Raw genomic sequence first — 26,342 nt, 5'->3', positions numbered from 1 at the left:
GTTACAAATTAGAGGTACGGACACGACACAGATATACACATAAAAATCACTGCATTCATTTGTACATTGTGTTTCACGAGTTGCAAATTCTTGTGAAACATAAAACAAACAGTCTGACCACAAGTCAGATCACAAAAATCTACAGTCATTCATTTGTCTCTGACTTCTGTTTTTAGAGAACTTGGTGTGGCAAAAATGGGAGGTGAAGGGAGAATCACCTGCGGCATGCAGCGGACAAACACTGACTGCACACCATGATAAAGTACACACACACACACACACACACACACACACACACACACACACACACACACACACACACACACACACAAACGGAGACACAGACACAGTGAACAGTCAGATTAGTGAGGCATCAATGAAGAGAAAGCACTGGAGCAATATCATCTTCAAAGTCTCATTCTCCGGTCAACAACATTTGTGATAATACTGTATATACCCGAATATAAGACAAGGTTTTTGTCCTAGAAATAGGCTGAAAAATGGGGGGTCGTCTTATATTCGCGATATAGACAAAATCACGGGGGGAAAACAGTAGAGGGCGCCAACACGAAAGGCTATGTAATTACCGGTAGTGACAGTGTTATGAATTAAATAAACAATAAAGTGCCGCCATGGAGAGGTCAAGAGATTATCTTGAGAAAAGCGCGTCAAAAGTTGGTCAAATAAACCAACACATTCGAAACAGTTATGATGCCAACTTTAAACTTATGGTCGTGAATGAGGCGGAATCATCTAATAATTGAAAGGCTGGCAAAAAATTTGGAGTCACAGAATGCAACGTTCGGAGGCGGCGAGCACAAAAAGAACGACAAAAAAATACCAACAGCCAAAGGAAAGCTTTCCGTGGATCTCAAAGTGGCAAGTTTGCAGAACTTGATGATAGAATCTATGAACGTGTGATAGAAAAACTTCGGGATGCGATGCCAATCACAAGAGAAATCATTCGGCTCAGGGCTCTGGAGTTAGCCAAGGAGCTGAACATACCGACAAATGAATTCAAAGCTAGCACTGGGTGGTGTACACGAATGATGCGGCGCAAAGGGCTGACACTGTGTCGTAGAACAAGTCTGGCCCAGCGCCTGCCCTCAGACTTCGAGGAGAAGTTGCTGTCTTTTCAGCGATTTGTGCTTAAACTGAGGAAAACTCACTCATACCCCCTGGATCAGATAGGGATTGCTGACCAAACACCAGTGTTTTTTGACATGCCAACATCTGTCACTGTTGCCAAGAAAGGGGACAAATCAGTTATTGTGCGATCTACTGGAAATGAAAAAAAAAGAATCACTGTAACGTTGGCGTGTCTCGCTGATGGGACCAAACTTCGCCCGTATGTGATTTTGAAACACAAGACTATGCCAAAGGAGACAATGCCAGCTGGCATTATCGTACGTGCCCAGGAAAAGGGCTGGATGGACACTGACCTGGTAGTGGACTGGCTCAAGGTAGTGTGGGGCAGGCGCCGCGGTGCGCTTCATAAGAAGAGAAATATGCTCGTTTTGGATGCATTCCGCAGACACTTGACGGAGCCCGTCAAAACTCAGTTGCGGAAAATGAACGGCGATCTTGTGATCATACCGGGGGGGATGACAAGCCAGCTACAGGTATTGGATGTAGTCGTCAACAAGTCATTCAAGGATAATCTGCGCAAGTGGTACAATGAGTGGCTCCTGTCAGGCAATCACTCACACCAACTGGAAAACTTCAGAAGCCAGCAGTGCATCTGCTCTGTACTTGGATCCTCCAAGCATGGGATGCCATAAGCCAGGAGAGCATCATTCATGGATTTAAGAAATACTGCATATCAAATGCCCTTGACGGGAGCAAGGATGACATTCTGTGGTCGAGGCTTCTGGAGCATCATTGGGGGGGGGGGGGGGGGGGGGGGGGGGGGGGGGGGGGGGTTTTTTTGGGGTGGCCTAGTTTAATGTGCAGCATAAAGGCCCATTTGCACTGCTGTTCTTATTGCAACCCCACAGTTTGGTTTGTTTCAAGACTTTAATGTCAGATGTGTTTGATTAAAAGCAGATGGTTATTTTCTATCTATCTTCACAGTACCACAATTACATACATACACAGGCCTACATAATTATTGCATTTTTGTGAAAAGATTATTAATTCATTCATTCATTTCTGAACTCATTGACATGAGTGCACTTTATTTTGTGACAAATTAATCCAAATATTTAATGAATGGTGTTAAAATTTAGTTTTTTTCCAATGAATTATCACTAGAATTTTCCAATAAAATTATTTTCTGTTGAAAACCAGATTTTTTCTCTTTTATTCCCAAAAGTAAGTCTGGAAAATGGGGGGGGGGGTCATCTTATATTCCGGATCGTCTTATATTCGGATATATACGGTAGTAAGGTAAACCTGCTATATTAATCGTGACATATTGTTTATTATTTTAAGCTACAAACCGCTTAATTTACGGGCTAGTAGGATCGGAGCCACAGCGCCGGAGTTGCACCGTGCTGCAGCAGATTCAAAATATTACATGGACGTCGCCAGGCAGTAGCAATGGAGGCTGATTGAGAGCACCTTATTAAACGTGCAGTGATATCTGTCTGCAGATTGCTACCAGCTGAATATCCCTTCCCTCACCCCTCCCCCTCAATGTTAAGGTCACGATTCGATTAATTAGGGGTCCAAGCCCGAGTCTGGAAGAACCACCTATTATTTTCCATTATTCTTCTCTGCGTAAAACTCCCGCTACAGCCTAAACCGTAAATGTTGGGGAGGTGCCATTTTCAGGACTCCGCAAGGACCTCAGGCGCAACAATTGACCCACTTCCACCACTAGGTGGCGCAATAGTAGAAAAAATGTGTTTGTCCCTATAACACCCAAACTGTATATCGCACATTCAAAAACCATATATCCACGCATTCCCTGGATCCAACTGAATCGCCTGATATAGCTTATTTCCGCAGAGTTTTATGCGTGAAAAATCGCGATTTATCAAAAACCTACTTTTTCGATCTCCACCTAGACCATGCGACCGATCTGCATAAAACTTGGTACGTAGCATCTCCAGACCGACTTGACAAAACATTAAAAGAATTTTGATAGGATAAAAATTGCGCATATTACGCACGAACAAATTTGTGTAGCTAACTATGAAAACACTAACTTTGCTATGCTATCAACGCGAAACTTTAGATTCTTGTTTGCTGTGACCCTCTGGAGGCCCCACACATGTTACGAAAATTGGCCACTAGGGCGCACTACAAGTACAAAAAGTTTATATCTTACGAAATTTTGAGTACGTTAAAGTATGCGCAATTGACGACCAAACAAATTTTCCTAGCTAGCTACCACACACATATATCATATCGCGGCCAAATTAAATGTTCTCAGCAAAGAACTTGAGATCATTGTTCAACATCCCACTATGATGCTCTGTACCAAATTTGTCAAAGATCGGCCATTAGGGGGCGCTATTATTAACGTGTATTTGTTTTGGCCAATAACTTAATGCATTTAAATGGGAAATTTGCATATGCAATATCTCTGCCAAAGTAAATGCTATCAACACGAAACTTGTGATGCTTGTTCATCATGCCGCTCAGAGGCTCTGTACCAAATTTGGTAAAGATCGGCCATTAGGAGGTGCTAAAGTCAACGTAGACCAATTTGGGCCCTTTTTCCCCCTTACGACGCCAAAGGGCTGATTCATAACTTAATAACTTTATAACTCTAACTAGTAGAAACTTACAGTCTTTTGGAGCTAAAAGCTAACAGTTGCCCATTTCTGCTGATGTTTTTGTTGTATTCCTAGCCCTTACAGAAGGTTTCGTATCCAGCCTAGAAGTCCAGAGTTTTTTGGGGTCTTTGTGGAATTAATCCATACTGTTACATCCAAGATTGATACTGAAGAAGTAAATTTGAAGTGTCCGCAGCTCAAGGCCAGATAAGCCGCACGGACTCCACCGCTTGCTGCGACCGCTCTATGATCCTCGTTACTCGCTTAAGGTGCAAGTTTTAAGAGTTATAAAAGAGTTACGCAGCAGTCAAGGGAATCAGATTAGAAAAAGAGCTTTAATGTGCACGAAAGAAAATCAACACACAAGAAAGCCCGAGCAAGTACCGGTAAGCTTGCTAAAGATTCCTTTGTCTAACTTCACTTTATATCGTCCAAAAAGAGAGATCCTCCCCCTGAAAAATGCTCCAATGATCACTCTCAGAACATGCGTGTAAAGCTTCAATTGGCTACTTTTTAGACCTAAGACCACCTTTTCTGGGGATTTTCCACTGTATGAAGTCATTTTGCTGATCTTGTATTTTGAATGTTTACACTTAAGGCGTTTTTGGTATGAACTTTTCACCGGATGGACTATACGCAACTAGCGCGACTGCTTCAGTGGTATATCATCGTGGCTATTAGCGACTGTATAACGGCAGACCATCTGTGGATTGTCAGCAGCTACACAGCAACTGAAGACTGCACGAGGGGGGAGAGTCTTTGTGTAGCACTGAGGAAGGCAGCCGCTGGAAGCAGTAAGACAGAGAAAGTCTGTGACTTCCATCAGGCAGACACATCGACATCTCCTATCTATTTCACATTAATACACGTTGTATTTGTCCCCATAATTCAATTAAAAACCAGATTTATCATATTTTTGCCACAACAATACATTGTATGTAAAAAATGTAAATAGTTTGTCCTTTATATGAGTTATAATGTTCAATATGTTTATTTTTGCACTGGATGACTCCAAATATATAGAACTGTTTTAGACAACACAAATGCTTGTGTGGCATTGCTGTGTATCAAGTGAGATTCATGTTCCATTAGGAACATGAATCCATTTTATTTATTCATTTGTCTTTATGGTCCTACAACCTTTTTAACATTCAAGTGACAAATATTCTAATAGTCCAGTCTTTCCTGAAAAGAAATGATGTTCATAGATTGACTATGGACAACAGGGTGGATGTTTTACAAGCTTTTATAGTAAATAAAACCAGACAGCCAGAGGTTGTCAAAAGTCCTTTAGGGCTCTAGTATACTTGCAACGGCAATGTACCGCATAACCTTGCGGCTCACACCTCTCGATATTTCCCGACGTTAGCCTCCCCACTGTTTCGCTTTGGGTCCCGCTTTTGCACGCTCCCCGGGTTGTCGGGGGCAACTGGCGCCAGGAAGCTTGGACCCCGTCATAACTGCTTGCAGTTCTAGTTTTCAATTGAAACTTCTTTTTTTCAACAGTGACAGAAATGCCACAATAAGAGCCACTAGAGAGCAGAAGGGTACTTTACAACAACAGTTTGAGTTTTCTAGGTGAAGTTATATGCACCATTAACAAGGCCACCTGAATGCACCATGAAGTCCTGTCGGAGCCCACACACTTTACCGTTTGTTGTTGGTTGTTGACATGAAAGGATTTCCCAGTTCTGCAGCCTGTTGCACCAGCTGCGAGTCTAAGTTCTCTCTTAAGTTAGGGTGTAAAGCCCTTAGTAAACAATACCTTGAAACCAATAAGTTTCCTACCAAATTTGTTTGGTTGCACCACGGTGACATAACATTCATCTTAATTACACATCTATTACTCCACATTAACCATATTGTTGCAGAAAATTATGTTCACTTCCCATGGCCAATCAGTAAAAAGCACTATGCAGTGTTTATTATTGTTATAACCCTGTTGTCTTTCATGCCCAATTGTCTTTGAACACTTCGCTCCGCAATAGCAAAAAGGCTTATGGCTAAAAATAGCTAACATTGGTAATGTTAATCAACAAACAACAGCAAGGTATATAAATTAGGACAAAGCATTATGATTAGTGATGACTATACAAATTTAAACGTACAATATGTAACCCTTAAGGGTCTCTCAATCAAAACAATGGATGGTAAACACAGACTTTATCAAACCGATTCTGCTGCCAGCAGCTCGGAAATCCTCTGTATCTCCGCTCGTGGAAAATGAAAGCGGGAGTATTAATCAAAAATAAAAAACACATACGAGGTGTAAGATTAAGTTGTGACTTACGTCTAACTTAGAACAATTACAGCTGGTGCAACATTTAAAGTGTTAGTAGCACGTAGACTCTGACCTAAATGGATTGCATTTATATTGAATATATGTAGATAGCGTAGTATTAAGAGCGACAAAGGTAGCGAGTAGTATGAAAGGTCAAAATTTCGCGTAGGGAGCGTGGTTGGGTGTGCATGGGTCAAACAATACAGGACTTTCACCGCGGAGACCGGGGTTCGTGTCCTGCGTGTCACTTTTGCTAAATCCAACCGTCCCGTCCCGCGCAAATTATCAACGTCATACCCATTACACTATGTCATTTTTTTTTTTTTGAGATATGCTTTTAATGAGCAGAGGCGTTTTGCGTCTGCAATTATGGTCCACCTGTTATTTTGCACGAGACATCACGTAACGTGATGACGTCATCACGAGTGTACAACATGACAATGGGAAATACTGAACCCTTAGCTTTGTGCTGCAAAAATAATGACTGCTCTAGCTGTTATGTTTTTTTATTTTAAATTAACACCGCATTATGCAGACCACAAGCGACCTTTGAACTCAGAAAATACTGTAACATGGTTGTACTGGGTGGTACTAGCTCAGATTGTAGAAGCTGTCCCTTAAACAACTAATGGGGGCTCCTAACATCATGCCCATCTTAGCCGGGTGGCGATGTTGCTGCGGTCTCTCAGGCGCATCTCCTCAAGTCTGGAGAGGATTGCTGCAGCCATGGAGAGTGGGCCTCCAAACGCACCACCTGCACCTGTTGTGCCCCTTCCTCCTCCGCCTACTCCGTCTCCGTCCATCCGCTCCACCAGGAGCACATCGCGCATTGCCACTCCCAGTACAGAATCCGCCGGAGTGTCCAATCCCACCGTAGTTCAACATCACGTCTCCTTAAGTCCTCTAATATTTCCTCATTTATGTCATCAACACATCCATGATTCATGGAAATGTTGTGTAAAACACAACAAGCCATAAAGAATGCTGCAACTTTTTGAGGACTGTACTGTAAAGTGCCTCCTGACCTATCCAAACACCTGAAGCGCATTTTCAGTAATATTTTTCTTTGTAATTATTATGTATGGTTTGCAAAAATGGGAACTGCTGCGTCCGTGTAGATGAGACAAGCAAAGCGAATGCGCATTGTGCACACGCTACATTATGGCCAAGCATGCGCCCCTAAAATAGCATCTGAATAACGCGCTACTGACTTTAGACTAGCGCCACTGACTTTAGACCAGATTTTTCCTGGTCAGTGGCGGAATTGTTTCTGAAACTGCAAAACAGCATCAGGGAACGTTTGCACCTGAACACGCCTCCTCTTTTTGCTGAACCGCCCCCGGGAGCGCAAATACATTCCCTAATTTCTGTCTAAAACAGTCTGTGGAGGGAAAAGTTTGCTGTGCGTCGGGTGCAAAATAGGAATCATACATGCGTCGGGGTACAAAGGCAATTGCGCTGAGTGCAAGATAGGGCCCCTAGACTTCTTCCGTTATGATGTTCCTGTAACAGCTAACCACACTGTACAAAGACTATAATTTTATTTATGAGCAAATAAGAGTTTGAGGGAGTGCTAAACTCTCCCACTTTTTTTCTGTTTCCATGGTGAGGAGACTCATGATGCAGTTACTTTCTAACCAAGAGACATATATTCCTCTTTGGTTTGTGGATTGGAGGGCACTTCGTGCCAGCTCCCCAGAGAGTGTTAGGAGTCACAACTCTCTGCCTACAATACAGCAGGGGCTGGGTACACTTTTGAGACTAGCTGGGCTTTTGGAAGTTTGAAATGTTGATTTTGTTCTATCTTTGTTCTACCTTTGTTCAACAGTTTGTATATCCTTGACATGTTTGTAAAGTCTGCACACAGGTGTGATATGCAAGAGTGGCCAGGCAACACAGAGAGGTGTTTTGATAGGAGGAAGAATTCCTTAAGAGGATAGATGGAAATATTGTACGGAAACAATGTTACCTTATGTTGAATCTAGAGATTGTCAGTTACAATGTTAAAGGGCTTATCCACCCGATAAAAAGAAAGAAGATATTGGGACAGCTGAAAAAAAAAAAGCTCATTAGCTATGTTACAGGAAACCCACTTGAGCGATGCAGAACATAAGAAATTGAGGAGAGAATGGGTTGAGCAGGTGTTTTTTGCATCTTGCTCAAATAGCAGGAAAAGAGGAGTAGCGATTTTGATCAGTCGAACAGTCAGTTTATCTGTACAGAGAGAAGTGAAAGACAAACAGGGCAGATATATCATGATTGTAGGTACACTAGGTGGGGCTAACTTAACCATTATGAATATTTATGCCCCAAATGAAGATGATCCTAATTTTTTTAAAGAAGTATCATCCATATTGGCGAAGGAAGCTAAAGGGATAATTATTCTAGGGGGCGACTTCAATTGTGTATTAAACTCAAAATTAGACAAACTGCCTGTGGTACATGGACCCCCTAGTAAAAAAATCTAAAACAGCAAAATACATGCTGGAAGAGTTGGGACTAATTGATAGTTGGAGAGCTAAAAATAACAAAACGAGGGACTTCACTTTCTTTTCCAATGTACATGGGTCCTATTCCAGGATCGATATGATTTGTGATTATTAGTCTTCATATGGTGGAAGAGTGTACTATAGAACCTATTAACCTGTCTGACCATGCCCCAGTAAAAATGACTTTAAATCTAGGCTTTGACAGGCACTTTAAATACTGGAGATTGAATGTTTCCATGCTTACAGATCCAGCGATTCAAAAACAATTAAAAGAAATGATAGAAGAATACTTTGCAATAAACGATAATGGGTCAGTCTCCCCGCTTTGTTGATCTGATTGGTTGATTTGGCCCGTCTATCACCAAAATAGCTGATCATGCGCTGTGCTCGTGGCTGGTGAGTGATAAGTGGATTACTAACGGTCTCAACAAGTTCGTTGTTGCTGCTGCGTGACTGTTGCAAGTGGAACCTGTAAAAAAAAAACGGACTGACTATCAAAGCAATCATGACGGAGACAGGAACAGAAGCCACGGTAAGCCTAACTGAGAAAAAGCGAGTGGTTAAACCAACACTTAAAGCACTGGAACATGATCTGCAAACGAAAATAAACGAAAAACTTACTGCGAAAAAGAACGAATTGTATGCTTTAATGGATGATGATGCAAACGTGGAAATCATAGCAAAGGAATTGTTGGCCAAGTATGAAACACTGATAAAGGAATTCAGTAAAATAAATGCTGACGTTAAAGACAAACTCCGCCAGATTGAATGCATAGAGAATTTGAACGCAGATCAAAGGGATTGGTTTGAGCCAAGAAATAACGAGCACAAAGAATTTGTGCAAGAAGTGAATGCATGGATACAGAATGCAATACTACGCAGAGAAGAAGCTAACAAGTGAGCAGATACATCCTGAAGATAGTGTGTCAGTCACATCCAGGAACTCTAGAAAATCTAAGTCTGTTTCTGGTACTTCTGCAACATCATCAGCTCGTGCTGAGCGCTTAAAGGTTGAACTAGAGAGAACTGCTCTGTTAGCCAAATCAGCCACATTGAAAAAAAGACTTTAGAGGAGCACGAGCTACAGCTCAAGGTTGAAAAAGAACAGTTGGAGCTGCAAGCAGGGCTCGCTGCAACTGATGCACAATTAGCCGTGTTAAGAAAATACGAAAGTTCAAATGTGTCAAGTAGAACCAAAGGCGGCAGAGTGGAAATATCGATGTCCGAGCCAAGGAAATGTGATGTCAGCCACAGTAAGAGAAGTGTAGCTAGCGGTGGAATTCGGCATAGCCACACTAGTGGAAGAGGCACAGACGTAATACGAGCTCCTGTCACTTCAGATAATCACACAGACAACCTGGTTACCGTCATGCAAAACGACATCACTGAAAGCCTAATAAAGCAGCAAAGGTTATCTACATTGCCATCACCGAACATTCCAGTTTTCAAGGGAGATCCATTAGAATATCGTCTCTTTATGAGAGCCTTTGAGCACCGCATAGAAAGCAAGACTGAAAACAGCAAAGATCGGCTTTACTATTTAGAACAGCAAACAAATGGGCAGCCTAATGACTTAGTGCGCAGTTGTTTTCATATGGATCCAGATCAGGGTTACCCTGAAGCCAAGAGACTGCTAAAGGAACGCTTTGGTGATAAATATAAGATATGCATGGCATATCTTGACAAGGCTTTAAACTGGCCTGCCATTAAAGCAGATGACACCAAGGCACTTGAAGCATACGCCCTGATGACAAACTGCAATAATGCAATTTCAGATCTGGAGAACTTAGAAGAGATGGAAAATGCTGCTAACTTGCGCACGATCATCACAAAGCTCCCATACAGGCTGAGAGAGAGATTCAGGAGTGTCGCCATAGACATTCAGAAAAAACAAGATCGGCGGACAAAGTTCAAAGACGTTGTGTCATTTATCAACACAGGCTGAAATGGCAGCTCACCCTGCATTTGATGAAATCTCAGGACAAACAAAGCGCCAGACTGAAAGGTCAAGTGGAAAGAAAAACATCAAAACACTAGCCTGAAGTAAAAGAACAGAAAGCTGAGAAAGATGCCACTGGTGTCGGAAACAAGAAAGTTCAGGAGAAGGGAACTAACATGAACAAAGCCTTCATGAAACCTTGTATCTTCTGTCAGGGAGATCATATCATGGAACAGTGCAAGAAACTCCAAAGAAAGCTGCACAAAGAAAAGCTTGAATTCCTTAAGAGCAAAGGACTTTGTTTCAGTTGTCTTATAGGAGGACACATGAGTAACGCCTGTGAAGAAAAGAAGAGCTGTCAGATATGTTCAGCGACACATCCTACGCTCTTACACATAAAGCAGAAATTTAAAGACTTACCAAAGTAAGAGGCTTCACAGGGGGAGCCAAAAGAGGAGCCTCCAAAGGAAGAGCAAACCATTGTCAGTGGATTCGTGGATGCAGGGGAAGCATGCTCTCAGACTGGGGTCGGGGGTACAGGTAGTGTCCTCGCCATTGTTCCTGTGAGAGTAAAGGCAAAGAAAGGCAACAAGGTGCTGACTTGTTATGCATTCATGGATCCAGGGAGTAATGCCTCTTTCTGCACTAACAAGCTGGCGAACAACCTTCACCTGCAAGGAAAAAATGTGAAAATCCTACTCACCACTATGGGAGACCAAAAGACAGTCTCATGCAAAGCTGTATCAGACCTAGAAGTGAGTAGCCTAGAAGGTGATGACTTTATCGAGCTTACAGGTGTTTTCGCACAAGAGGTTATCCCCGCAAGTAAAGAGAACATTCCAACCCAAGAAGATGTGGATAGGTGGCCACATCTGCGAGGTGTACAAATTCCATCGATCAACGCGGACATCGGTCTTCTGATTGGGACTGATGTGGCAAAGGCTTTGGACCCAAAAGAGGTAATCTGCAGTGTCAAGGAATGGGCGTGCTACAAGTGGCTTTGGGATGGACAGTAAACGGACCGCTGCGTGAGAACATCAGAAGATGGACAAAGAATGGATACCCGCATATCCAGATGAATCGAATCTCAGTGGCTCGACTCGAAGACTTGTGGACTCAGCAGTTCAAGTATGATTTTCCTGAGAACGCTCAAGGAGAGCAGTTAGAAATGTCTAAGGAAGACCAACTGTTTATGGACAGAGTCACCAAATCGGCAAAGCTGGTCAATGGCCACTACTCTATTGGTTTGCCGTTGAAGAACAAAGAGGTGAAAATGCCCAACAACAGAGCAATGACAGAGCAACGAGTGCTCAACATGAAAAAGAAGCTTCAGAGAAATCAGACGTTCAAAGAAGACTATGTCAGCTTCATGAATGATATGATAAAGAAGGGCTATGCTGTAAAGGTCCCAGATGAAGAACTAAAACGGAGTGATGGAAAGGTATGGTTTATTCCGCATCACTGTGTATACCACCCTAAGAAGCATAAAATGCGAGTGGTATTCAACTGTGGCTCTTCATATCAAGGAACCACACTCAATGAACAATTACTGCAAGGGCCTGACATGACAAGCAGTCTGGTTGGTGTCTTGACTAGATTCCGTCAAGAGCGAGTCGCAGTCATGGCGGATGTGGAAGCGATGTTCCACCAGGTCAAAGTCCCACCAGAAGATGCTGACCTCCTCAGGTTTTTGTGGTGGCGGACAGCGACACCTCAAAAGAGCTGCAAGAGTACAGAATGGAGGTACACTTATTCGGAGCCACCTCCTCACCAACCTGCGCGAGTTATGCATTGAGAAGGTGTGCCGAGGACGACAAGAATATGTTTGGTGCAGCAGTAGTGGATACAGTCTTACATCATTTTTATGTAGACGATTGTTTGAGATCAGTTGCCACTGAGCAAGAAGCAGTCAGAATACTCCAAGACTTGAAGGCCATCTGTCAAACAGGAGGTTTTAGACTGAAAAAATGGACAACGAACAATCAAAATGTGTTGTTAAACATTCCACTGGAGGACCGGGCAACAGAAGTCAAAGATCTCGATCTTGACCAGGATTCACTCGCCATCAAGAGAGCTTTGGGAGTACAGTGGTGTATCCGGTCAGATCAGTTCAAGTTCCACGTGCACATAGAGCAAAAGCCCCTCACCAGGGGCCTCATGTATAAACGTTGCGTACGCACGAAAAGCTTGCGTACGCTGGTTTTCACAGTCACTTTGTGATGTATAAAAAATGTACTTGACGTGAGAATGTGCGGGCCGTCCGCAAAGTCTTTTCTGGCTCTGTAACGTAGCGAATTCTAACTGAAAAGTGCTCACTAAACATTACAAAATAAAGTTTCCACTACAGTTACTGGCATACGTCTGTAACGTTGTCTATTAAAAAAAAAAAAATTATATCCGCTGATACTCCATAAAAGTTTGATCATTTATGTGGATAATGTTTCACATCTTTCACACAACTGTTTAATTCGCAGGCTACTTAATCTCTGTTAAACATGAGGACAGAAAATTATTTAATACTTGAAATACTTTCAGTCATCCTCTGTATTTCCCATAGATGAAATATCTTACTCGCGAGTTACACGGAAAATGCAGTAGTGTCTGTGAGTCTTTAGTTGCTGAGGCTCAGACATCCATGGCGCACAGGAGGCGGGACGCACGGATCCATCTCCCCAGGAACAAACGCTGTGTCAGGGGGACTAACTCATGTGATGCGTCATTAATCCCGTGGATGATTTGTAGGCTATAAAGTGAACAAGGTGTACCCGGTCCACCAAACAATGGGCCGTCTTGACTGTATTAATTCTGCACATATTTCTGTTACTGTAGTCCTATTTACTATTTCATAATTTCATCCATGTTTGGCACAGCGGATCTGTGCGCACGTCACCTGCCGTGGAGACGCTGGCCTCACTAACATCTCCTCCTCTGAGTCAGGTCTCCCTCGCGCTGGACTCAGTTTCCCTGAGCTACTAACACTTAAAGGGGTGATAGAATGATTATATAGGGTATTTTACACTGTTCCTTAAGGTCTCCTAATAGGTTATGTAACATTGGTTGGGCTGAAAATTGCCCGAATGCTATTTTTTTAGGCCCTTAACTACCCTGTGAATATGGCTCTATTTGGAACAAGAGCTTTTCTTCCAAATATGGTATGCTCATGAATATTCCGAATGAGCTACGTGCTGATTGGTTTGAGCAAACTACATAGAAACACATGGGAGACTCTCATATTTCAGACACTGCAAAGTTATACATTGTTTATCGGGCTATTCCATTAAAAAATTCACTTCTGAAACTTTTTTATGCGAGAAATCAACTATGTAAAGCTCAAATATGGGCCGCTTTACGAAAATAGATGGCTAATTGCAAATTTTGTCGGACTGTGTGTCGGAGTTCAGTGCGGGTGCTGCCTTTGTTGCTGCCTCGCCGCCCGGCCTGCCTTCCTTCACAGACCCCGGCCTGCTGTGAGGTACTTGGAGCTCCGTCACGACTGGCAGCCCACTGCACTCCATTCCCGCGCAAAGTCACCATCTCGTGGGCTAAATGCCCCTGCCCTGACAGAGCTCCAGGGACTGCAACTTCCCTCTTCCTGCTAGCTAAATGCCTGGTGTATGTGAGTGAGAGCGCGGTCAGCGAGCTTGATACGCCACCAATCTCTTACCACCGGTTTCAGTTAATCTTTTAATGTGTGTAATTATAATGTGTTGAGTTATTTAAACAAACGATTGGGGAAATAAACGCCACTTGTCCGTGAGTCCCATTGAAGAGCCTGCTGCTGGATGTAGCTCTATCAATGAGAGCTAGCTAGCCTCCTCTTAGAATTTGCAATTAGCCATCCATTTTCGTAAAGCGGCCCATATTTGAGCTTTACATAGTTGATTTCTCGCATAAAAAAGTTTCAGAAGTGAATTTAATGGTAAAATAGCATATGAACAATGTATACAATTTCTGAGATCTGCACGACCTAGATTCAGAAGACTAACTGATCTCAGGTCAGTTGTGTAGCCTATGCAAATGTTGGGGCGTGACAAACACAGACTAGAGCCAAATGAGGAGGAGCCGCAATACTTGACGTCAACTATGAGGCTTGTTGAGATTCGCCCGTTTTCAGAGGCAGTTTCAAATAGTGAGATTTGCAGAGAAAAGAGGTGTCAATGGGATTTAGAGGTTCTATGTATGTCCTAGTTACCCACTAAACTGTCATTATTCAACTATGACAAGGTAAAATCAGTTTTGCATTCTATCACCCCTTTAATAAATAAAATAAATGGCATTACATCAGTGAGTTCAAACTGCTTATTATGCGTAATTTGGACTGACACTGGCTGGACACTGAGATGTATGTTGTTCTGTAAGTGGTGTGGCGCTGCCACTATTCTTTGGCTTTCCATTTTGACATTAGACTTTATTTTTTTATTATTCTGCCATGGTTCGGTGCATTCACTGCCCGGTTACCATTTGCCATTCTGGGCATTTTCTTTTATTGCTTATCCAAGATGACAAACCTCCAAACAGAACATTTTTTTCTCGCCTCCACCTCAGCACCTCAGCCTCAGTCAGTGAAGTTTTTCTTTTTTTTTTTGGTCTGCAGCGGGATAACCCGTTGTGATTGGACAAAGAATGACGCCGGGGGCGCATTTATAGTAATTTCCATATTCATTTATGGGAGGAGGCAAGGCGGGGTCAGTCACTCATTAATGTGCGCTCAATTTCACGTGGATTGTCATGTATAAAGGAAAGGTGCGCAGGACCTGGCGTACGACCGGTTTTATACATGTGAATATTTCTGTGCGTAAGTACTTTTCAAGTTTTGGCCATACGCCATCTTCTGGTATGAAAGCTGCGCAGTCTTTTATACATGAGGCCCCTGGAGAGGAATCCTGTCCACGATGAGTTCAGTCTACGACCTACTGGGAATGTTGTCGCCAGTCACACTGCCTGCTAGAAACATCCTGCAAGAATTGTGTAGACTAAGAACAGGCTGGGATGACACTGTGCTGGAACATCTCGCACAACAATGGACAGAGTGGACTTAGGAACTTCAACAGCTCACTGACTTTGGAGTGGATCGGTGTTTTAAGCCACCTGAGTTTGGAAAAACAGTGCAAGCTCGGCTGCATCACTTTTGTGACGCGTGCGAAACAGGCTACGGTACTTTTACTTACTTAGTCCAGAAGAACAGTAGCAACCAAATTTTCTGCTCATTTGTCTTGGGAAAGGCAAGGGTTGCCCCTCTCAAACCACCAACTATCCCGCGGATGGAGCTGACGGCGGCTGCCTTAGCTGTGAAGGTGGATGTCATGCTGAAGAAAGAACTACAGTTGCCACTGTCTGATTCCAGGTTTTGGACGGACACTACTGCCGTACTCAAGTACTTAGCAAATGAGAACATTAGATTTAAGACATTTGTGGCGAACAGGATTGCCCTAATTCTGCAAGCATCAAAAGTGCAGCAATGCAGCTACGTCAGCACTCAGTTGAATCCTGCTGATTGCGCCTCCAGGGGACAAAAGGTGAGTGTCTTCATGAAGAACGAAGTTTGGATTGCTGGGCCTGTCTTCCTCAGTAAACCTGAAAGGGAATGGCCAGACAAGCATGATCACCTAGAGGAGCTCACGGCTGAAGATCCTGAGGTCAAGAAAGGCATACTTGTCAATGCTACAACAGCAGAAGAAAGCACTGATGCAATGCAACAACTAAGTTGATACTATTCTTCTTGGATACGCCTCAAGAAGGCTGTGGCGTGGCTCACACGACTCAAGGGAACCCTGGTAAACCTATCAAGGAAGAGAAAGGAGATGAATGGATTGCACAGTGATCAACAACGGGTGAACAGGGAGATGTTGAGCTACAAAAAAAGTCTCAAACAGACTTACCTAACCGTGGATAATCTGCAACAAGCTGAGATGGATATCATCAGTCATTGTCAGCAAGGTATGTTCCAGGAAGAGATATCTGCTCTTCGGAGAAAGGACTCCATCAAGAAGAGTAGTCGAATCTTCAGACTGAATCCACAACTTAAAGAGGGAATTCTTCGTGTTGGAGGGAGGCTCAGTCGAGCATCTATGTCAGCCGAAGCCAAGCACCCGATGATTCTGCCTAAGAACCTAATTTACCAAGAAACAGAGTACCAGATTAGCCACCCTTCACCAGAACTGGAGTAGATCTATTTGGGCCATTCAACATTAAACGTGGAAGATCATCTGTAAAAAGATATGGGGTGATATTTACCTGCCTAGCTTGTCGTGCAGTCCACATAGAAATGGCAACATCATTGGAAACAGACTCCTTTATTCAAGGACCAAGGAATAAAAACCGGAGATTTCATCTTTTATTTCAACAACGTTTCCAAAGTGGATTTATTGGACTGTGTTGCTGGGTTGCAATCATGGACAGTATATAATGGACCAACAGACCCCGTTGCTCTGGACGGAGACCAGTGAAGGCTATTAGAAGCACTTTTCCGGTGATGGCCAGCTTTACTGTGCAGCCTCCAACTGAGAGAATGTGACGTGAGCAACGTGTCTGAAAGTTGGAAGTCTTCTGGTAGCTGCGCCAAGAGAAATCTCAATCATTCCCAATCTTACAGAGACAGAGAGTGTAGGTATATGTAAGGAGATAACATAGGCACAGGCTAATTATTGCTAACGAAAATGCTAGTTAACATTAGTAATTAATCCTAAACAGCTCATGTAAGCCAAACTGCCTGCAAGCTTATCCTGTACTATACGGTAATTCCTCTACTATGTGACACAATCATCAATTTTCACAAAAACGTCTGCTACGGAGCCATAACGTGAGGTACAAGGTAATGGAGCCTTTTATACATTGTCATGTTTCTTTAGAAATAAACAACGGACAAATAAAGTCTTTAAACGCTTCAGATGTAAAGTTATTCGCAGTCAAGTGACGTAAAAAAAAGATGGCGGTCAGCGGAATGCTAACAGGAGGTGATGGCCAGGTAGCAACAAAATGGCGCCATAGATGGCTCGAGTTCTGAAGAGAAGCTTACCCCCTTGGTTGCAATGGACATCGCAAATGGGATTAGCCGCTTGGAACAATGTTAGATAGTTATCAGCGTAAGCCATCGCATATCTCAAGATTTCAAACCTCTACAGTAGTAGCATGTTGATTAGTGGGTATATAAGTGCATGTCAATACAACTTGTTTCTGTACCATTTTGTGTGAGACGCCTTGTCAAGGATCTTGCTTTAATAAATGTAAAAAAAAAAGAAAAAAAAAAAAAGAAGTGCCAACCCTGAAAAAAACCTAGAAATTAGTTCCCTGGTCATGCTACGCCCAATGCATTTATGATAGTCCTGGCCTTAATGTTCCTCAGTAATATATGACTTGTGATGTAAGCATTAGAAACTTACCTTAGAAACAAAAAAATGCTTTTACAAATTAACTAGTTCTGTCATATCTGTTGACCTGCATGCTTTTAAAAATTAGCTAGTTCTGTCATATCTGTTGACCATGCATTCTTTTAAAAATTAGCTAGTTCTGTCATATCTGTTGACCATGCACACAGCCATCTTGGAAATGTTGTCATGGGAACACAAATTGACAAACTGTCACATGACCGCTACCAAGATGTTCTATCAGTGTCACTTAGGGGCTTCATGAGTTAAAATCAAGGATAAAGCTGAATGAGAAACTTTCCAGATAATTTAAAGAGTTTGTGACACCTGTGTCAATGTGGGTCTCTTATGGGTTAAAGATGTAAAGTGCATATACTGTACTATTACTAAAGAATATAAAAGGAAAGTAAAGGAGATGTAATAGAAGTAGAAAAGTAAAACGTAAAAAAAATATGTTATACCATCCATGGATAATTTCTCCATTGTTCGTTGCTGTTTTGATTATAATGTAATTTTCTTTATTTTTAATGGAGGATATCTACCTGTTTGGTGGCAAAACAACAAATGAGGACGGCATGTTGACATCTTCTAAAGAAATCCATAAACTCAGTATTTGTGAGTGAAACGCTGCAGATTAACTGACAAACGTGAATATAAATTATTTGAAATTCAAAAGATTGAGATATGTTCTTCAATTACTTCACATTATGTCTCTTCAGCTAAGATGAAATGGAAGGTTCCTCTGTACGTTGGAATTCCTCCGGCCCGACGACACGGACACACTGCCTTCATCCTCCACAGCCATGTCAGGGTGCCGCTAAATATTTTAAAATTTATAATTTATGTATATTATTGTCATGGCTTATAATATAAAATCTAACTTTTCTGTTTGACAGCTGTATGTATTTGGAGGAAAGAATGAAGAGCAGGAGTTTAATGACCTGAAGGTGATGAAACTAATTAACCCCTCAGAGAGACAACCAGGTACATTATTCATGTTTATTTTATTAATATACTTATACTTATATATTAGGGCCTGAAGCTGCAGTGTTTATAGCAGCAACAATCTAAATTCATTTTTGCTTGTCACATGCACACACCTGCCTGTTGCAAGAGTTGAATTGTCTTGAGGCATAGTGCAAATCAATGAACAAGGAACTCTTGCTGTTTGTGAGTTCTCTAAAATATTTAATTCTGTTAATAAAAATAGGGATTTGCATGTCAGAGCATCTGCACAAGTATGTATTGGGTAACCTTATGTGTAGTTTGAACTTAAATTAAACTATAGAACTATGACTTTACTAATTTAAAGCTAACTTTAGCTATCATATCACAGTTTGTGGCAAGCAAAGACTAGGATTATCACTAATTCTTATAAATCGACCTGTGATTAGGGATATATAATACCACAGTCAACTAATGTAATTCAGTTGTACCGGCAGGGATACAGTAGTGCACAGAATCCCTATGGTTACCACGCATTGAGCTCACAAAGCATTGCCTGCCTGTCTATTCACATTCGCAGATTTTATTGTCAATACAAGTACTTAAAAGAACAATCACATGTTTTTTTAAGGTAATCTTTTCAATAGATTTTGTGTACTAGACTAGTACAAATGGAAGGAACACACTTTCACTTTCAGACCGTCTCACCTTAAAGCCATTCATGGTGTTGAAGTAGTTTTTCTCCACAGTGATGAAGGAGATCCTGTCAGAGTTTGGTCTACAGGTCGTCAGCCACAGGTCAGCAGCTGCTATACACAACTGTGTTTCTGTTTCTTTTGTGTGTGCAGTGTCTGTCTGCCTGCAGTTCCAGCCTAATGTCATGCTCTGTTTGAGTCTCGTCTCTCAGCTTTAACAATTTGGTTTCATTTTGGTTTTGACCCTTAACAGCTTCACTCCCACAAAGGTTCCCAATGTCCGCTATGAGCTGAGCGAGTCTGATCTGTTCAACCAGTCCAGGAACACAGCAGCTTATGCACAGGTAAGGACGTCACACGCACACACACACACACACACACACACACACACACACACACACACACACACACACACACACACACACACACTGTGTAGCAGTTTTAGCAGCAGCACTTGTGGCAGTAGTAGCAGTAACTAACCCTCTCCCACTGTTGCTTCGTTTAGCAGGCAGTCAGCCGACACTGCCACTAAGATAATGCAAATTATGCACGAAGATGTCACCATTATGCAAATTAATGTATGCCATAATCTGGCAACTTTAGGAACTAATGCTAGCTACTTTCATTGAAAAAGAGTTGGCAACACTAAGTTCTAGCAGAAATAGTTTTGGTAGTTGTGGTGGTAGTAGTAATAGTAGCAGTATGTGGAGCAGTGGGACAGTAGTAGTAGTATCAGTAGTAGTAGTAGTAGTTGAAGCAATAGCAGCAGTAGTACCAGCAGCATTAGTAGCGCTACTTGTGGTAATTGCAGTAGTAGATGTAGCAGTAGCAATATAGTAACTGTAGCAGTAGTAGTAGTTGTGGCAGTGGTCTTAATAGTTCATATACTGTCTGCTTACACTAATTGTAACACAGGTAGCATAATATGATGTTTCCTCTTGCAGGTGTTTGTCCACAGAGACTTCAGTGCAGTTCGAGATCAGGCAATGAAAACGATCCAGACAGCCTTTACTCTGCTGGACCAGGAGTTCCAGAAAGTGGTTCGGTACGGTTGTTTAGTTTGTTTTACATTTACATAATACACAATACACAATACACAATACACAATACATAATAATACAAGTAAAAATAAGTATAGGAGAATCATTAAAGAGCCGAACCGCGCGGTTCCATGTTGAGGCGGTTAGTCTGGATCAACGGAAGTATTTCCAGGATAAAGCCTGACATCCAGCGCATGGCTCAATTGCAGGATGTCCGCTCTCTGTCTGTTGCCGTTCCCAAATCCCTTCGCTATGGGAAATAACAGCAAACTTCAACCTAGAAAGCTACACACTAAAAATGGCAAGATTTAAAAAAAAAAAGCACAGGTCAACATACATAGGTTTGTGTCTCACTGTGCTTTACAGTGGGTTTTCACAGGGAACTTTAATAATGGCAGAGCTGAGCGGTTAAATTCATTCCCTATGGGGTTGAACAGCGGTATGATCAAAGTCTGCCAACAGTGGCAAAAATGCCCGAATGTTCACCGCTCTGCCCCTTCTCCAAAATTGACTCCAAGTCATCTTTTGCAGAGCCAATGCAGTTGAAAAAAGTTGTCTGTGAAAACCCATCGTTAGAACATTAACGCATGAAAATGTTTTATTTAATTGTGTCATCCACAGCATTGCCACGCTCTCCTGCTCAAATTTGCAGCACAACAACCACAGGCTGCAGAGAGTCTTCTATATAATACAAAACACTGGTTCTAGTGGTGTACTGCTGGACTGAAGTATGCGACAATGTTACATGTTTGCTGAATATGACCCTCCACCCATTTCCAGCTTGTGAGGAAGTTAGTATGCATTGCTACTGGGTTGTGACCCAGATCGTATCTGAATTTTCAGGACCAGTGATCAGCCCGTGTTGACTGGCTTGGTTTTAACTGACTAAAGAAGGGTTAATATCACACCACATTGATTGATTGATTGATTGATTGATTGATTGATTGATTGATTGATTGATTGATTGATTGATTGATTGATTGAAAAATGTTTCACACAGATGTAACTTCAGTAGAAAACTGATATAGTTTGGGTCACTTTGAGGAGATCATCTGGTTGACTCATTATTGACACTCTGAATATCTGAATAATGTATGGATTATTTTATGTCTGAATTTATTTTTTCTAGAGAAAAGTCAGAGGTTTCTCAAGCTGCTGCTGCTCTGCAAAGAGAGAAAGAAGCTCATGAAGCCTATAGACAACAACAGCAACAGGTTCATCACTTCCTCCAATCAAATCTCAACCAATTAAAACACAGTCTAATATATCTAATTTAATAAATTAACTGTAATTCTAACACTATCTTAAGAATGTTATCATGTTAACATGCTAATGCTTACAAGTTAGCATTGTAAAATGCTTTTGGGCATGCTGTGTGTGTGTGTGTGTGTGTGTGTGTGTGTGTGTGTGTGTGTGTGTGTGTGTGTGTGTGTGTGTGTGTGTGTGTGTGTGTGTGTGTGTGTTAGGAGCTGCGGGAGATGCTGGACAGACATCGCTCTCAAAATGAGGCGTGGCTGCGAGCGCGAGCCGAGGAGAACGACCAAGAGAGGAAGGAGCTCTGCAGACTCAGAGTCAGTAAACACACAAACAACAATTCACAATAGCTTTTTTCCATTTCCTTGCTGTACACAAAGGTCCTTAGGAAGATTTATTAAGTGGGAGTAACCTGCCCACCACGTCCCCCAGCTAGTGATGGTCAAATGAAGCTCCGTGAACCACTGTCTTTATTTTCTGAGCTCACTAGATGGCGCTCGCTGTTTAACAAAGGGTTGAAAACACACTGAAATGCCATTCCTTTAACCTTTTTCTTTGAACAGAGAGCGCCATCTAGTGAGCTCAGAAAATAAAGACAGTGGTTCGTGAAGCTTCATTTGACCATCACTACCCCCAGTGGTGGCACCAGAGATTTTATTTTGCTAGTGTTAAAGGGGTTGCTTGACTTTCCAGAAAGGGTGCTCTGAAATTTTCCCATTATTGTGCTGGTTGCCACGGTTTAATTTCTACTGCAACACCAAGAGATACAGATGTAAGGTTCAAAAGCCTGCCTATATAAACACACCTCTGAATATAACATTTTAAACACTTATGCCACGGACAGGGCTTGTGTAACGATGGTCAAGCATCAGGGGAACAGAGGCGAAATGTTGAATTTTTCTTCTTTCTTTATTTTTCCCCTGGAAAATAAATCAGAACATTGTCTTCAGGCTTTGTTGTATACATTTACAGCATCGGATCAAAAGTATACAGCTTCTCTGCCAATCACGGCAATTTCAGCAATAGAAAATGCATACAAAACCATCATCTGAATCATAACTTTTAAATTTCTCATATAGAATGGCATAACTGTAGCCTAAGTGCATAAAGTTACAGCACTTCATTAAAACATACCTTTGGAAAATAAATCAGAACATTGTCTTCAGGCTTTGGTGTACATATTTACAGCATCTGCACAAGCAAATATAAAGAATGTATTGCGTTACATAGGCTACATGTACTACGTCAATATCCCATTGTACACTATCAGTGCTTGCTAGCAAGCGAAGCACGCCAGACAGAATGTTAACACACATGGAACGACAAATAATTAACGTTCGGGAATACTCGAAAAAAAAATTTGTATTAACAGAGGTGCCATGTCGGCCATTAAAGTCAAGTTTTGTGGGTTCAGTGGATTCCCCATCTTAAATCTTACTCTGATGTTCACCTGAAACAAGGTGAAAAATCGACTTTAGAGTTAACGTTAAATAGCTAACGTTAACATTACCATTACGGCCTGCAATCTGCCAACGTTATGGCAGCGATATTTTTAACGTTAACGTTTCTCCATTCATTAAAAAAATTATGTCTGACTCTATGCTATCTAGTTGGTGTGTTTTGAGCCTTAGCTAGAGGTATGCTTGGGCTTCAGCCTGCACCAATCCGCAATTGCTGGCTGGGTAAATATTCACAGTAACGTTAGATACCGCCTTCGCCCGCTACTGTCAGACCCCCTGGAATTCCTGATTTAAGATGGCGGCCGTCTTGACAAGCCTGAATGGCGGCATCGGGGTAGAATAGTTAGGCAGTTGGTAGTTATAATCTTGTTTTATTAAAGGACAAATCCGGGGCAAAATGAACCTAGGGGTTAATAACGTGTACCGAGTCGACCGTTCTCTGAGAACAGCGTGCAACCAGTAACCAGTAACATAACTCAAGCACGTTCATCGTTCAACTGGTCGTGGCTGTTTTCCCAAGATGGTGCCCGCCTGTATATGTGAACGGTACTGTCTTTCTAAACTATCTTTTTAATAAACTGTTTGTACACTTAAAAAGTTGTCAATGCTTTGGTTTACATGTAGGGACCCTCATTATGCTACTGTGGAAGTGTGGTGCTATTTTGAGCCTTGTTAGTGGTATAGAAATAGCGATTTCTTTTTACTTTACCCGTGCCCCAACGACTAGCGTTATAAGCTAATCAGCGGTTTGCGCTAAAACTGGTCACATTCGATTAGCATGAAAACAAATCCAAGAGAACGGTCAACTTGGTACACGTGTAATTAGGTTCATTTTGCACCGGATTTGTCCTTTAAATCAAACATTCAGCAATATATGTTAGCTCTCTCTAATTGTATCTACCCTTGATGGAGGGCAGCATTAGTTAGCCTAATGTTGCTCCTGTTGCTAAAAACACCAAACACAGGGGAGGAGACACAGGGAAAGACAGACAGGGAAACACACAGGAAACACAGGGGAATCCAGACCGGATCACTAGATGGTGCTCGCTGTTTAACAAAAGGTTGAAAACACACTGAAATGCCATTCCTTTAACCTTTTTCTTTGAAAAGAGAGTGCCATCTAGTGAGCTCAGAAAACAAAGACAGTGGTTCACGAAGCTTCATTTGACCATCACTACTATTTTGGCCACAACTGCACGTGCACAAGGCTTCACAATACCAACCTCGCTTCAGCGGCAAGATCACAACACATGATTGGCACGATATATTCACAACACACCACATGATTGGCAGATGTATTCACATGTCAACTTTTGACTGCGGAAGGGATATGTATAGACAACTGCCATACTTATGTTACAAACTAACCCCATACATTTCTATGGAGGATTCATTGAGTGCTGTGTTTTCTCAGTGGTGGCACTAAGACTGCAGTATGAGAGTAGGCATCTGATGCATCTCAGACTACAAACTGCTGTCTACTAATATGTATCTTAAACTCTTTTAATGGTACTATCATTATTCAGGAAACTCTGTTAGCAAGAATTGTGCTTTATGAAATTTATATAAAAAAACAAAAGGATGGCACTCATAACCAACAATGTACTTTGAATTGATTGTTTGAAAACGTTTTATGGGATGGTCTGAACTAAAACTGCACATTATATCTTTCTAAGGGTCTTAAATGTCATGTGTGACATATGTTGTTATTACAGGTGTATACATTTGTATAGATGTTTATACATTTGTATAGATTTTTCTTTAATTAATAACAAAATAGTTTGGGATTTAAGACCACTTGTCCTATTTTCAATACATGGGAGAGATCCCCCGCCCCATTTTACAGTTTTTTTTAATGTAACTTTTACTTAAAGTACATTTTAAATTAACTACTTATTACTTTTACTTGAATAATTGTTCAGATAGGTAATTTCACTTGTACTTGAGTAATATTTCATCAAAGTATTGGTACTTTTACTTAGTACAATATTTTACTACTTTTTCCACCTCTGGTTACTACAGCTACAACTACAGGACATCCATGTTGGATTTTGACCTTAGGGTACTCAGAGGTTGTCTCAAAAATCAGAGTTCAGGGGGCGTGTTTGCAACTTTGACCTCAGAAAATCCTACTTCCGAGTACAAATGGAAAGCACTATGTAGTCCTTCAGACTAGCGATGGTTGGACCCAGGGATGATGATGGCTTAAAGATTTTAGTGAAGACCCCCTAAGAGCTGGTCAGCACATGCTTTAAGTACTTTTCTGAGTAGTCCATCACGACCAGCAGCTTTCTTCGGGTTCACCTGCCTGAGCACACATCACACTGTGTTCCTGATCAAGTAGTCCTCAATTTTTCATTTGTAGGCCTCCTTGGCACTTGGCAGTTTTGATGTCTCTCCTCACGTCAGCTCTGGCAGAGCTGTACTGGCAGTGGCCCCTATCACCAATATGGGAGCATTTCATTTAAATGAACTCTTTCTGTCTGTCTGTCTGATGGGTTCTCAGGAGGAGTTGTCACATGAGCAGGAAAGACTGAAGGAGGAGCATGAAAGCATCCAGAAACGCAGCGAACATCTTCTGTCCATCATGCAGCAGTTCAGATGAATGTAAGATAGACAGATAGATAGATAGATAGGGGGGACATTTCTTAAGGGATTACGCTTTATGTATTACATTTTCCTTCAATAAAAATATATATTACAAAAGAATACTGTTGAAATCTTCTATTGTTGAGTTTTCAACGGCTGATCAGTCAAATTATGCTTTTCTTTAGAGTTTTATTACTGTAAAAGAAAAGCATAATTTGACTGATACTGTCCTTCATGATGTGCTCTGATTCCACTTCCTAAAGGTAACTGTGAACAGTTGAGCCAAGGGATAGCAAAAGTGATTTGTTGTGTGGAACCATTCCTGCAAGTGTAAAGCTGCTTTAATGTGTATGTGCATTTCCCATTGACTCTACGAAACGTTTCAGCACCTTTTTAACTCATAGATTGGATTTTCCAGTCCGAAATGTTACTGTTTTGGTTCTCACTCACGCCTTTCATCAGCATTGTTTTGTCAACAGCAAAGCACTTAACGGCAGGCACAGTTAGAGACTAGCTGGTGAACATAGTGGAGCATTTAGCAGCTAAAGCAAAAAAGCAGCT

At 41.7% G+C, this 26,342-nt stretch overlaps 1 protein-coding gene across 1 annotated transcript; it reads left to right on the top strand.

The window, feature by feature from the left end:
• The first annotated feature begins 233 nt into the window (after window positions 1-233).
• LOC120545938 lies at window positions 234-25,825 on the top strand. The gene is made up of 10 exons (XM_039780626.1): window positions 234-262; window positions 18,332-18,413; window positions 18,518-18,603; window positions 18,695-18,782; window positions 19,493-19,541; window positions 19,692-19,782; window positions 20,383-20,483; window positions 21,608-21,692; window positions 21,945-22,049; window positions 25,699-25,825. The coding sequence occupies exons 2-10, from the start codon at window positions 18,374-18,376 to the stop codon at window positions 25,795-25,797; spliced, it is 744 nt and encodes a 247-aa protein (XP_039636560.1). The 5' UTR covers window positions 234-262; window positions 18,332-18,373; the 3' UTR covers window positions 25,798-25,825.
• The last annotated feature ends 517 nt before the right edge of the window (window positions 25,826-26,342 follow it).

This window comes from Perca fluviatilis, chromosome 17, assembly GCF_010015445.1.
Source record: "Perca fluviatilis chromosome 17, GENO_Pfluv_1.0, whole genome shotgun sequence".
Lineage (NCBI taxonomy): Eukaryota > Metazoa > Chordata > Actinopteri > Perciformes > Percidae > Perca > Perca fluviatilis.
This window is presented reverse-complemented; position numbering and strand designations above follow the sequence as displayed.